This window comes from Nelusetta ayraudi, unplaced genomic scaffold (assembly GCF_046127955.1).
Source record: "Nelusetta ayraudi isolate G7.1 ecotype Tasmania unplaced genomic scaffold, CSIRO-AGI_Nayr_v1 ptg000031l, whole genome shotgun sequence".
NCBI classification, from domain to species: domain Eukaryota; kingdom Metazoa; phylum Chordata; class Actinopteri; order Tetraodontiformes; family Monacanthidae; genus Nelusetta; species Nelusetta ayraudi.
The window spans coordinates 1,094,309-1,107,395 of record NW_027466081.1 but is presented as its reverse complement, the minus strand read 5'-3'; the positions used below and the strand labels follow the sequence as shown (position 1 = coordinate 1,107,395).

At 42.5% G+C, this 13,087-nt stretch overlaps 1 protein-coding gene across 7 annotated transcripts; it reads left to right on the top strand.

Moving 5' to 3' along the window:
* The first annotated feature begins 809 nt into the window (after window positions 1-809).
* slc35a5 (solute carrier family 35 member A5) lies at window positions 810-12,763 on the top strand. Of its 7 annotated transcripts, none has more exons than XM_076030794.1 (10): window positions 810-1,119; window positions 4,141-4,298; window positions 4,408-4,506; window positions 4,590-4,723; window positions 4,818-4,885; window positions 5,756-5,944; window positions 8,003-8,203; window positions 8,326-8,453; window positions 9,834-10,102; window positions 11,568-12,763. In XM_076030794.1, the coding sequence occupies exons 2-10, from the start codon at window positions 4,181-4,183 to the stop codon at window positions 11,634-11,636; spliced, it is 1,275 nt and encodes a 424-aa protein (XP_075886909.1). In that variant the 5' UTR covers window positions 810-1,119; window positions 4,141-4,180; the 3' UTR covers window positions 11,637-12,763. The 7 variants fall into 7 exon arrangements, with proteins under 7 accessions (XP_075886909.1, XP_075886906.1, XP_075886907.1 ...); XM_076030791.1 differs by having other exon boundaries at window positions 4,138-4,298; XM_076030792.1 differs by having other exon boundaries at window positions 810-1,123.
* The last annotated feature ends 324 nt before the right edge of the window (window positions 12,764-13,087 follow it).

Here is a 13,087-nt window from a genome sequence, read left to right as displayed (position 1 = left end):
AGGAAGGAAGTGAACAACGTCAACAACTGATGTTGGTTAGCAGAAATTCTACAAGTTCAATGACTGCCTGAAATCTGAAATATGTCTGATTTATTTAATTAGCACCATAACTGGTTTTATATACATATATATATGTACATATATATATATATATACATATATGAAATTTTTGAAATGAAATTTTGCAAACAAAGACAAAATCATATTACCATTTCATTAATGGCACAAAATAGAACCAAGTGCCAGGCAGCAGGCAGACATATATGATTTTGACATTGAGTGCCTGGCAAGAAATACAGCTCTAACTTTACTGTGGCTCCTAAAAAACAAAACAACAACGTTGCTCGCCGCTCGCACGGACAAAGTGAGAGTCACAGCGACTCCTGTTACTTGAGTCAGAATCTTGGAAAGGTCTTCCACTCCAAACAATGAGTCTAAAGAGTCAAATCTTTTTTACTGGTCAAGGGAGTGTTGTAAACTTAGTTCTGAAACAAGTCACCCAAAACCCACAAGTACCACCCACAAAGTTCCAGAACAAAGATTTTCCCTTTGGGGTCGACATTTTAAATATTTGGCATGTACACTGTATTAAGTAAACACAGACAGATACTTAAGTTAAGCTAGTAAAATACACAATACAATACACTCTAACATCTGAAACACCGTAAAACGGGTTAGAGAAACACCATTCAATTCTGCGCGGGTGAGCTCATACTGTAAAATAGTGGCTGTAATTCTATAGTTTGGCCACTGTGAGGGTGCTATCTTGGCGCTGTTTTCCCCATCCCTCTCTTCTTCGCTGCATCTGGCTTCTTCTGTGGTGTTTACTGGGTTTGACGCTGCCAAAATTTCTCCATCCTCATCCACCGGTCGTACCCCATTAAGTTTATTACCTTGTCGATATTGTCGTAAATTCAATTCTTTCCAAACACGTCTGACAGTGTTCCTCAATCGACGACATGAAAAGTGCTCGGTGATGGCCGCGCCTACCTCGGGGAGCAGAACATATGGGATATTTTATCTTCATCGCAGCATCTTCGCTACACCTCCCATGTTTTGGATGAACTAAAGTGTTGTGTCCAGCGCAGCTCGATGTCCCTTGGTCGAATCAAGTAACAAGTAAGTAAGTAAGTAAGTCAGTAAGTGAGTCTCTCTCGTGCATTCTCGATAAAGGCTTGCGACTGTTGTCGGATGTGAACTGTTAGACCGATTCGGTGAGTGACGTTGTGCAAACTGAGCTCATTACTTCCTGGATTCGGCAGCAGCGTAATGTAGGCGCACGACAGACATATGTTTGTATGTATATACAATAAACTTAAAAAAAAAAAAAAAAAAAAAGAAGAAGAAGAAGCAAATGCTTGCTGTTGTATTGTACAGTACAGATATATAATATAATATTCTAATTCGTCCCCATGGCACAGAAAGCAGCGAAAGCTATTTGAAATTCGGTGTTGGCGAATAATCTATTACGGAGTAATTCACTTCTGTAGTTAAACTACTTTTTGTGTAACGGGGTAATGTAACTACATTTTGTGTAAACTTGGCTGCTTGCAACACTGCAATTTCCCCATGTGGGATTAATAAAGGAGTATCTTATCTCATCTTATCATACATTACTGTGGCAAAACTGGCAATTATATCATAATTACTTTATCAAGGAATGATTTCATTACTTTAATGAAATCTTCTTTATTATTTTAACATTATGGGCCTGCTTTGCAAAAGTCACCAGCGCGGTACGTGAGTTTGTTCAGTGAAATGTGCAGTTTGTGTTCAGAGAGCAAACGCTCATTCGTGTCAAGAGGACAGAGGCAATGTTTGGAATTGCAAAATTCGCACTTTAATGAAGTTCATTCCAAAGCACTGAGCCGCCGTTACTTTATCTTTTTTCAACTAAAGTAACTAGTACGAGACTTAAGGAATTAGATTACTTTATTAAGGAGTAATCAGTTGTTGCATTACTTTTATGGAGTAATCCCAACAACACTGTTGAAATGATAGAGCTTTGTCATTTGTCTTGCCTTGCCCTGTCTCTTTCTTTCAATATTCCCATCGCAAGAGATACGCATTTGAGCTCTGAGCCTAATTTCAAGACTAATCAACACCTATTGTGTTTTTTGCTTAATGATTAACTGGTTAAAGTGAAGCATACAAAATAATCAATTGGGGGGGGGGGGCGGGGCGGGGGGGGGGGGCACCTTTTAGAATGTTGGATGTGATATTTTATCCTAACCCAAAATCACTGTCTGATGATGATCAAACGGTGTAGATTAGAACATTGAAACATAAAAGAACTGACGTAAGAAATCAGATGGAGGGAGTACGTTGGAGAATACATTTAGATTGAAAATAAATATGCATTGAAATTACAGTGGTAGCCTGAGGAATTGGATTGCTTTCCTGATTTTGAAATCAGTCCTAAATCTCTCCCCTGACAAAGCACTCGCCAAAAATAAACGCAATCCTTGCAACAACAGAGCGCGCTGTGTCGATACCAACACCCAACAGGCGGGAAGGAGAGCCGGCCGTGCCTCGAGCCTCACCCCAATTTCCAGAGGAGGGATTTGCTTCACTACCTCCTTGATGATAAAGCAGGCTAAATTAAATTTCAAATTTCCATTGATACAATTCCGAGTGCTTCACCGAGCTGGTGGCTGGCTGTGCTGCAGTCGGGGGAGGGGGGGGCGGCAGTGAAACCTCTCAACAGGTTGTTCCTGAACCGACCTGTGTGATTCACCCTCTCGGGTCACCAGCTGTGTACCTTTTGAGAATAAATTCCGTCAACCACCACGAAGTCGTTCAGAGCCGTGCCTGCCTCCGTGCCAGGTCCAGTAACAGCGGCTGATCACAGCATTGCGGCTCTCTACGACCCCTCAGCGTGAGCCGGTGTCGCTCAAATGAAGCTTTAGGAAGATATTTAGTTTGCGTCGTGGGTTGAAATCATCAATACGTGTTTTGTGCCCCGACACAAAAGCATTCTGTGACGGATTTATGCTCCGGTTCTGTGGATAATCCGTATAAACCCCTGCCTAAATTGCACATTGTACCATAACAATGTGATGCTTGTACCTGCATCCAAACCTTCCTCCAAGCACCAGCAGGGAAAACCATCAAGTGATGGACTGATGGTAGCGTTCCAACTCTCCAGTCGTGCTTTGAGTGCACAGATTGGAGTTTCTCATGACGTTGACATAAACAACCAGTGTTGGCGAGTAATCTATTACTAAGTAATCCACTACTGTAATTAAACTAAATTTGGTTTTAGTCATGGAGTAATGTAATGGGATTACTGTGGCAAAATTGGTAATAATTATATCATAATTACTTTATCAGGTAACAATTCCTTCACTTTTCTGAAATATTTTGCAAGCTAAAAATGTCTTATGATCCATAAAATGTCTGAAATTTAGAAAAACAACCGAGAACAACGATGTCGCAGATTGATCTTCTTCTTCTTCTTCTTCTTCTTCTTCTTCTCCTTCTTCTTCTTCTTCTTCTTCTTCTTCTTCTTCTTCTTCTTCTTATTTTGAATTCATCAATCTATCTATTTGTCTTTTTTAACTAAAGTAATTAGTAATTGATTACTTTTGAAACAAAGTAGTTAATTAGATTACATTTTAAAGAAGTTCTCAGTAATCAGCTGTTGGATGACTTTTATGGAGTAATCCCAACAATAGTGTCAGTGACCTACACCAAAAATAAACGTATCTCATGTTGTCTCATCTGCTTTTCACCAAGCGAATAAAGCGATAAAGGAATCCATAGCTTTCCATTGCTTGAGAAGCAAAGGAGGTTCGTTTGTTTCAGCCTGGGTGAACTGCACCTTTAAGGGCTTCTTATTTTTTAAGAGGGTACAAAATACAGTGTGGAAAAGTGTTTCAGCTTCAACATGTTATTACTATTTAGTCATTCTAAGTTTTAAACTATCATGTACCATAACAATTCAGTCCAATGCAGGTGAGAAATCTTCAGGGCTGCTGCAGTGCCATCAATGCCTGCATGAAGTGTTTTTTTATTTTAATTATTGATGTCAGAAAAGTTGAACCTTTCTTCCTTCCCTCCTTCCTTCCTATCCTACCTACCAATGTTGCTCCTCCCCCTCACCTTCCTCCTTTGCAAACCCCTCCCACGCCCCAGTAGATTCCAGCAGGTTGGCTGGCGCCCGGCCGCTGCCCTCACCATGGTGTGTCGCCCCAGGCTGTGCTCCCGCTCCTCGGCCTACACTCTGGCTCTCGGCATGGGCTTCGTCACCCTGGGGACCAGTCGCATTCTGCTGCTGAAATTCTCAGCCAACGCCGGTGACCCGCTTCAAATGAGATTGAGATGTTTTGCACTTGCGATTGACTGAACACACCGGGGGCCGTTGGTTTGTTGCTGACCTTCTTTGTGCCGTTGCTCCTTTTGCAGAGAACAAGTATGACTTCCTCCCCGCGTCCGTCAACATGCTTGCCGAGGCCCTGAAGCTGGTCTTCTGCGTGGTCATGTCACTCAGGGTCATCGTCCGAGGTGAACCTCGATCTGCTCGCTCGGCCGTTTGTCGCGTGCGACGTGAGAGAAGCCTAACGGTCTCCACCGCTCTCCTCCCTCAGAGGGACGATCCTGCAGGGAGTTGGCTTTCTCCTCCAGCGCCTCCTTCCTCAGTTCCTTGAAGTGGGCCGTCCCCGCCTTCCTCTACTTCCTGGACAATCTCATCATTTTCTACATCTTGACTTACTTGCAGCCCGTAAAATATAAGCCCACTGACTCACGCCTGCAACGTTGTCAACCCATTGTCCTTGCTGTCTTCTTGCTAATCCTCGGTCCTCCTCTTGTTTCAGGCCATGGCCGTGCTCTTCTCCAACTTTGTCATACTGACCACCGCAGTACTTTTTCGAATTGTTCTCAAGTAGGTGGTTCCATCAGTGCTTCTGTACCGTCACCTTCATTTGAGCCTGTACGTCACGCAAATGGACCAATCCCAGGGTTCTAGTGGTAGTGGGTCCGTCCTGAGGCTATATCAAAGACTGCAGAATTATATAATATAGAAAGCTTGGCACCACTAGTGCTCAATGCCCCCATAAGAAATACATTAAATGTGGAGATTTTTTTTTTTACGTGCTCAGGTATGTGTAACTCTTGCGTCTTTATTTATAAGCCCAGCCCACATCCAGTTGGATACTGTCTGGCAGTATCCAACTGGATATACACATATCAAAGGTCAAAGGCTTTTTATTGGTCATTTCTAGGTTTGAAGCTGCTGATAAAAAAAACAAAACGAATTAAAATCCAGAATCAGCCACGTTAGCTAGTAAAAAAGTGCGGAAAGGCAAAACATATCTGAATATACACTGGATGTACTCTCGTGTGGAACTGTACGTTTTTTCACCTCCATCCAGAATTCCCCCTTTTTTTCGCCCAGCTTTTGTCTGCAGCTCTTTAGTGAGGTTTTCTTCACCTAAAGTTGAAACTTTACAACTTAAGAGTGAGTCACGCTCGTCTAAAATCACACTTGTATCAAGAGTGGACTCAAAAGTAGACTTTTTTTTTTTTTTTAATGAAACAATTGAACGCACCTAAAATGCTCAAATATTGTAACATTTATAAAACCTCTATTGTTTTTTTTTTTAGTTATGTGCAATGAGACAGTTGAAAAGTTGAAATTCTTTTTGCCGTATTTCAGTGTATCTAACATCTCATTTTACCTGCACAAAAGTTTCTAATTCGTGCCGACTTTAAAGAACTGATTTAAAAACCCAAAACAAATCTCCTTCAACAGGAGGCGTTTGTCCTGGGTTCAGTGGGCAGCATTAGTCGTCCTCTTCCTCGCCATCGTCTCCTTGACGACAGGGTCAGGGGCCAGTCAGAAAGCCATGTCTGTGCCAGGCCTCCACTCAAACCCCCTCACTGTCCCGTCCAACTCCTGCATGCTCTACGAACAGCTTGTGGAACAGATGAGGAACAGCAGGTAAAAAAAAAAATCTAATCAAATGACCCTGGCATAATGTGGTGAATAGAAATGAATTAACCTCCGTCTCTGTTCAAGGCATCAGTCACATGCGAAAGAGGATTAGGGCCACAAGAAGAGAAAAAAAATATTACAGGAAGGAGATTTTTATTTAAGTTTTCATTTCGAGTTTTAAAGTTGAAATTTTCTGAATAAAGTCAGAATTTCGGGAATAAAGTTGGAATTTTGTGAATAAAGCTGACATAAAAAAGACAAAATTTCATGAATAAAGTCGACATAAAAAAGACTAAATTTCATGCATAAATTTGGAATTTCATGAATAAAGTCGACGTTAAAAAAGACAAAAAATTTGTGAATAAAGTAGACATTTAATGAATTAAATCGACGCAAATAAAGTGGAAATTTTGTGAATAAAGTGGATGGTGGACCCAGTTAACCACAGTTAAAAGTAAACTGCTGAAAACAGGTGTATCCCACACGGTTCACACCGAGTAATCAGGATACTGGCGAGAACAGAAGTCCTCCACTAGACGTGTGCACAGAGCTTTTCCACTTTATTCTCGACATTTTGCCTTACTTCACGTTGACATTAATTGCAAAGTATCAATTGTGTTCACGAAATTTCACCTTTCTTACGTCAACTTTATTCTCGAAATTTTTCTCTTCCTGTGTGGCCCTAATGTTAAAAACATGAAAACCAATTATTATTTTGTGTGTGTATTAGCCTCTGATAGATGCATTGGAATAATACCTTATTGATGTAAATGTCTGTTTATAGAATAATGTTAGACTGAAACTGTAAAACTACAACTGCATCGCATTGCATTCTGAGGGACAAGTTCCTCATTGGGGGTGGAATTTTGACTTGGCAGGCTAGCAGGAACCATTGACTTGCGCTAGCCTAGCACCAGCGAGCTGTGCTAACTTTCGCTGGTTCTAACTAAACTAGCAGGACTGGATACAACGCGTTGAAACAGCCTCAATGGAACACTGGCTAACATGGAAGTGAGGTCCTACGTAATGTAATGTAATGTCATTTATTTATATAGCCCTTTACAACGTCCTGTCGGTGAACCAAAAAGCGGAAAAAGCTCGGCCACCCCAGCGCTTTTGTCTTGACCTGGGCGCATCCAGCAGCAGTTGGTTCAGCAGCAGGGCTCTAGCATGGTCGCGAACAACTAAAAGTTCCGATAGATAAGATGAGGCGAGGCCGTTAAGAGCTTTAAAAACAAACATTAAAAGTTTAAAATGTATTCTGTACAAGACAGGGAGCCAGTGAAGGGAGTGAAGAACTGGAGTGATGTGCTCCCGTCTATGAGTGCAAGTTGAAAGCCGGACGGCAGCATTTTGCACAAGTTTGAGGCGACTAAGGGAGGACAAAATAAAGTTCATTACAATAATCCGGCCTTGAGCTGATCAGTGCGTGGATGGCTGTCTCACGGATGCCGCCGGGTTAGGAACGGTTTAACTTTGGCTAGAAGACGCAATTGAAAAAAAAAAGCTTTGAAATGTGTTTGTCAAACCGCAGACGAGTGTCAAGGGTCACTCCCAGATTCTTGAGTGACTGACTAGGCGATGAAGATAAGGTGCCAAGGCCAACCGTCTCAGCATCCCCGAACACAATATACTCGCTTTTACCATCATTCCAGTGTAGAAAATGACAGGAACCTTGTGCAACATTACTGCCAGGCTTCACCGGCAGATAGATTTGCAAATCATCTGCGTCGCAGTGAAAAGAGAGCTAATTATTGAGCCCAAGTGGCAACATGCAGTCAAGTGAGAAAAGGATAGGGCCAAGGGTAAGAGGAGCACTCCAAGAAGACACGTCGCCAATCATAACCGAGACAGCTGTGCGGGACAAATAGGATGTGAACCACTGCAGTGCAGTGCCGCAAGGTTTTTCCAAGCGCGAGAGGAGGACCGAGTGGTCCACCGTATCAAAAGCCGCTGTGAGATCCAGCAGAACTAAAAGGACAGGACTGAACCGCCTCTTTAAAGCAAGTCACCTCAGCTCTGCTTTCATGTTCGTGTTTCCGCCCTCTTTAAAAATCCCCGCAGCAGCAGCGAGTCGTGGACGTCGTCCCTGCCGGGGCACGAGTGGAGGGAGCGGCTGCTGGGGCGACTCCGATCCCTGGGGGTCGGCCACGTCCTGCTGATCCTCCAGTGCTTCATCTCGGCCATGGCCAATATATACAACGAGAAGATCCTCAAGGAAGGAGACCAGCTCACTGAGAGCATCTTCATCCAGAACAGTAAACTGTAAGGGGGAGGGGGGGAAGAAGGGGGCGGACGTGAGAAAGCTCTCGGCTGCACGGAATTCTTCAGAACTGATCTTGGTTCTCGCTTACATGTGTTTTTTTTTTTTTGTTTTTTTTTTGCAGATATGTCTTTGGCGTCTTGTTCAACGGTCTGACCCTCGGACTGAGCAGCGAGGCCCGAGGCCTCACCATGCACTGCGGCATCCTTCATGGACACAACGTGTACTCCCTGGCTCTCGTGCTGGTCACTGGTAAGTCACTATTACAGAAAGGGACTGAGTTACATTTTTTTTTTATTTATTTGCACCATAATACAGAGACAATACATAGATTTAAAGAAAACAACAACAATTATACAGAAAGTGCTGCAGAGGTATAAAAAAGCCAACATGGGCTTATTCAAGGAAAACTCTCCAAAATAAAGATAAAATAACAAATAAAATAATAGAATACTCAAAATTCAAACAACAAAAACAGCAACAACAATAAGACAAATGCCATATTATAAGACAGTAAACAGTATAAAGTTAAGAGTGAAAGTGAAATCATTAAATAGAAGCTATAGAGTCGTGATGTCTTAGGCAGGACTTCAGTCGAGACCTCAAGCGAACCGAAGATGCAGATGTTTCTACTCAATGAAAATGTGAATTTCAAAGTAACGAACCTCTTTAAGTAAAAGAAAATTGACTTTGTGTCATACGGCAAAGGGGAATACGAAGTTCAACGGCCTGTCTTGTATCGTGAGATTGAACCTGAGCGTAAACTGGGGAGAATTCATTGAAAGAGTTTGCAAGCAAACGCGGAGAGTAAATGCATTTATAAATAGATATGCAGCAGCACTGAAGGGTGTTCATGTCATCAATTGACAAATTGACAAAAAAGAGTTTTTTTTTTTTTTTTGAAATAGAGGGGCAGATGGAGATGATTTTATTGGAAGAGGTGGCTAGCCTGACAAATACGTGCTTGCCAACGCAATATTGCAACAACTGAGTTGTGGATAAATGAAACCGTAATACAGAGTATGAAGAGCATCCTGAGGAATAAACCCACATAACCTTCTGATGATGAACAGACTTCATCACCTTGTTGTTGACCAGCTTATGACATATTTCCATGACAACCTGTCATCAGTCAAACCCCCCAAGCAGTTGGTGCACGGAATCCAGGAGTGTATCATTCCCACCAATTGAAATCGGAAAATTAAAAATTGAAATTGAGATTGGATTTACAATACTCAAGCTGTCGGCTGTGAAGCTGTCTACATAATTGTTGCCCACTGCTAAATCTTCAATGACTGCGATGAGCTGGGCGACCGAGGACCCTCACTGACCTGCCTGCTTGTTGTAAAAGCCTGGCTGACACTGACGGCCACTGCTCGGGGTAACAGCCAACTGCTGCTAGCAGCTAAAATCTGTGGTTGAAAGGAGGAAGGGCTCGCATCATTTGGACCAATCCGTGCAAGAAAACAAAGCACAGACTGAGTGAGATAGAGAAAGAAATCTAACTGATGCTGGATTCGTAAGTTCAGGCAACTTAGCAGTTTTATTGAAGATGGTATTTTAAGAAACAGTTGTCAGGCACGTCCGCGTAAAAATTCTGCCCCCTCCTTCCCTCCCTCCTTCCCTCCGCAGCCGCCCTGGGCCTGTCGGTGGCGTTCATCCTGAAGTTCCGGGACAACATGTTCCACGTGCTGACGGGCCAGATCAACACCGTCCTGGTCACCGCCCTCTCCTTCTTCCTCTTCGACTTCCGGCCCTCGCTGGACTTCTTCCTGCAGGCGCCCGTGGTCCTCCTCGCCATCTTCATCTACAACGCCAGCCGGCCCAAAGACTTGCAGTACAGCCTGCAGCAGGAGAAGCTGCGGGTCATCAACGGCGAGGTGTTCGAGAGATCCAGAGGGGTGAGCGAGGCTTCGGACGCAGGTCCACCGTTCGTGCCAAACACGCACATTTTTCACACGTTGAAATGTGGAAAGCCCTGTGTTTGAGCCCCGGCCCAATGCCAGTAAAAACATCTATACAAAGGCTGTTCTTTCTAAGAACCTCCAACTTCAGTACAGCTGACTTAGTTTTAGTCAGAACTAATTCATGATTTAATTCGCGTGTCTGGTGAAAACATGTAGTTCCTCAAAATGTACAACGGAACCGAAAACAATCAAGTAAAATAAGAGAATTCTTCTTGACAGTGGAAGTTCTCTGAATGTTTGCACATCAGAACTCTATGGTTCGCGTTCCACTGTGAACTGATGTGCAAGGAAAGCTGAGCAGCTGACTGACAGCAAGCTGACTGACAGCTCTTGTTCTGTCTTTCGGTTCTAAGATCATTTTGATACAGAAACTGTTTCCGCTCTGTGTCCGATATTGTTCTGCTAGCAACCTTCAAGCTAGCCGATGTCAGTTACAGTTCACTCACGCACACCTCTCCTTGTCTGAACCAGCGCTTCTCAACTGGTGGAGTCTGAAGACCCACGTTTGTTTTTTTCTTATCATGAAGTCGTGACCCAAATTTATTCCACAAAATTAAAATCGCCAGCCCGCTTTCTATCGTGCCTAGTCCATAAATTATTGAAATTATTGAGTTGAGTTGAGTTGAGTTGAGTTGAGTTAAATGAAATTGAATTGAATTGAATTGAATTGAATTGAATTAAATGAAATGAAATGGAATTGAATTGAATTGAATTGAATTGAACTGAATTAAATTAAATTAAATTAAATTAAATTAAATTAAATTAAATTGAGTTGAGTTGAGTTGAGTTGAGTTGAATTGTGTGTACTGCAAAATATATGGCCAACATTTTCTATATAAATATTAATCCCTTTAAAAAAAAAAAGAAAAAGAGGGGAACCGCCCACCAAGCCGCAACCCAATTTTGGGTCGCGACCCACCAGTTGAGAAACGCTCGTCTAAATGAAGGCTCTGGTTTTCTCCATCCTGCTTCCTACCTTATATTGACGTTTAGTAGGTACTGAAAAATGTATAAATATAATCTAAATATAAAATATGTATGCATGTACACTAGCAGGCAAACAGTTTGGACCCACCCTATGAATTTAATGTCTTTTCTTTCATTCTCACGACTATTGACATTGCATTTTCTCACTAAAGGCATCAAAACTGCATATGAACACACGTGGGTTTATGTAGGAAACAACAAAAGGTGTTGAATAACTCCACTTCAAAATAGCCACCGTTCATGAAAAGCATACTTTTTCCTTTGCTGCATGTATCTTGCTCATATATCTGATGTCTTCAGTATCTTTCTGCAGTGTAGAAAGTTGGGAAAATACTCTGTAGTGCCAACAGCAACAAGAACTTACTTTCTCCTTTCTTTTTCTTTTCTTTTTTTCCTTGCTTATCTGTGGTAGGATGGCGAGGAGCTGCAGCTCCTGGCCAAGGCCAACACGGACACCGAGTCTGACGAAGAGACTTTGTAGCGCAGCGGCGGGGACGCAGGGCGACGATCCTCTCGGCTGCGGCCTCGGCACCTCCGCTCTGCATTTGTCGATGCGGGCAGATTCCTGCGGCCGAGGCTCGACGCGTGTTTGACGGACTTGTGCAGTTAATCTGGCAGCCCGCCGCAACACTGGAAGCTATTGTGTATAATATACACCGCCTGTCTGCTTGTGACTGCTGGCATTTTAATTATAGGATGCAAAATGGGAACAAAGTGCGTGTTGATATTTCTGTTTTCGTTTGTGTGTTGTTGTTTTTTTTCTTGTTTTTTTTTTTTTCAGTCGTCGGTGGGTTGCTTTGAGTGATGTCCCGCGGCGTGATTCATGACAGAGGGTTGATGGCATAATAACAAGAAGACGCTTTGAGAGGCATTTAATCAACAGCTGGTGGAATTTCCACTTAACGTCACTGTCCAGCACAACCTATAACTAAGTCCATAAATACTTTGCCTCCCGTTTTCTCTTTCCACACACACACACACACACACACACACACACACACACACACACACACACACTGTGAGCGCTGGTCTTGTGGTGAGGATGCCTTAATTTGTCATCACGTTAAGTCTACACATGGCGATCGTGGTGTGACAACTGTGGAACTCGCTGAAGCACATCTGTCTCTGTGCCATGAGACATGGCCATACGTGAGCGTGAATGTCGGTCCATCGGAAATAAACCGTAATTAAACTTGTCATTTCTGGTCAGCGTTGACAAGTGGTGAGTTTTTAAGCCCGGAAGTGGCAAGTGCGAATCAATGAGTTTTAAATTCCGCTTCACTTTTCCATGTCCAAATCAGTCCCCGTTGTGTTGCTACGTTTGCTAGCTTGCCCATCATTGTGTACAATCTAATGTACCAGAACATGCTGGGCCCACTAGATGGTGCTCTCAAGCAGTGATATAAGCCGACCTCAGGGAAAAAATAAATAGTGAACTATCGCTCTGATTTCAAGCCTTTGTTGGATGTGGCTGCTGCTTAAGAAGTGTAAATGTAAAATTTATGTTGATTTGTGATTTTTATATTGGTAAAAGCTTAATATACTGCCCATAAATACATTAATAAGAGTGTATACTCACAGCACAATAAAAGTCATTTGGTTTATCTACCCTTAGAACGGTTCTTATACGGTTCTTATATAAATATAAATATATGTGTGTGTGTGTGTGTGTGTGTGTGTGTGTGTGTGTGTGTGTGTGTGTGTGTGTGTGTGTGTGTGTGTGTGTGTGTGTGTGTGTGTGTATTTATATATGTGTGTGTGTATATATATATATATATGTGTGTATATATGTACATATATGAATATACATAGAGCAATAAGGGTCTTACTCCTAGTTAGTTATTTTACACACTGAACCTTTAAATGCGGCTTTTCAAAAAAACGACAGAATCAACAGGGGGAGAAGCTGCTCAAAAGGCGGCAAACACCAGC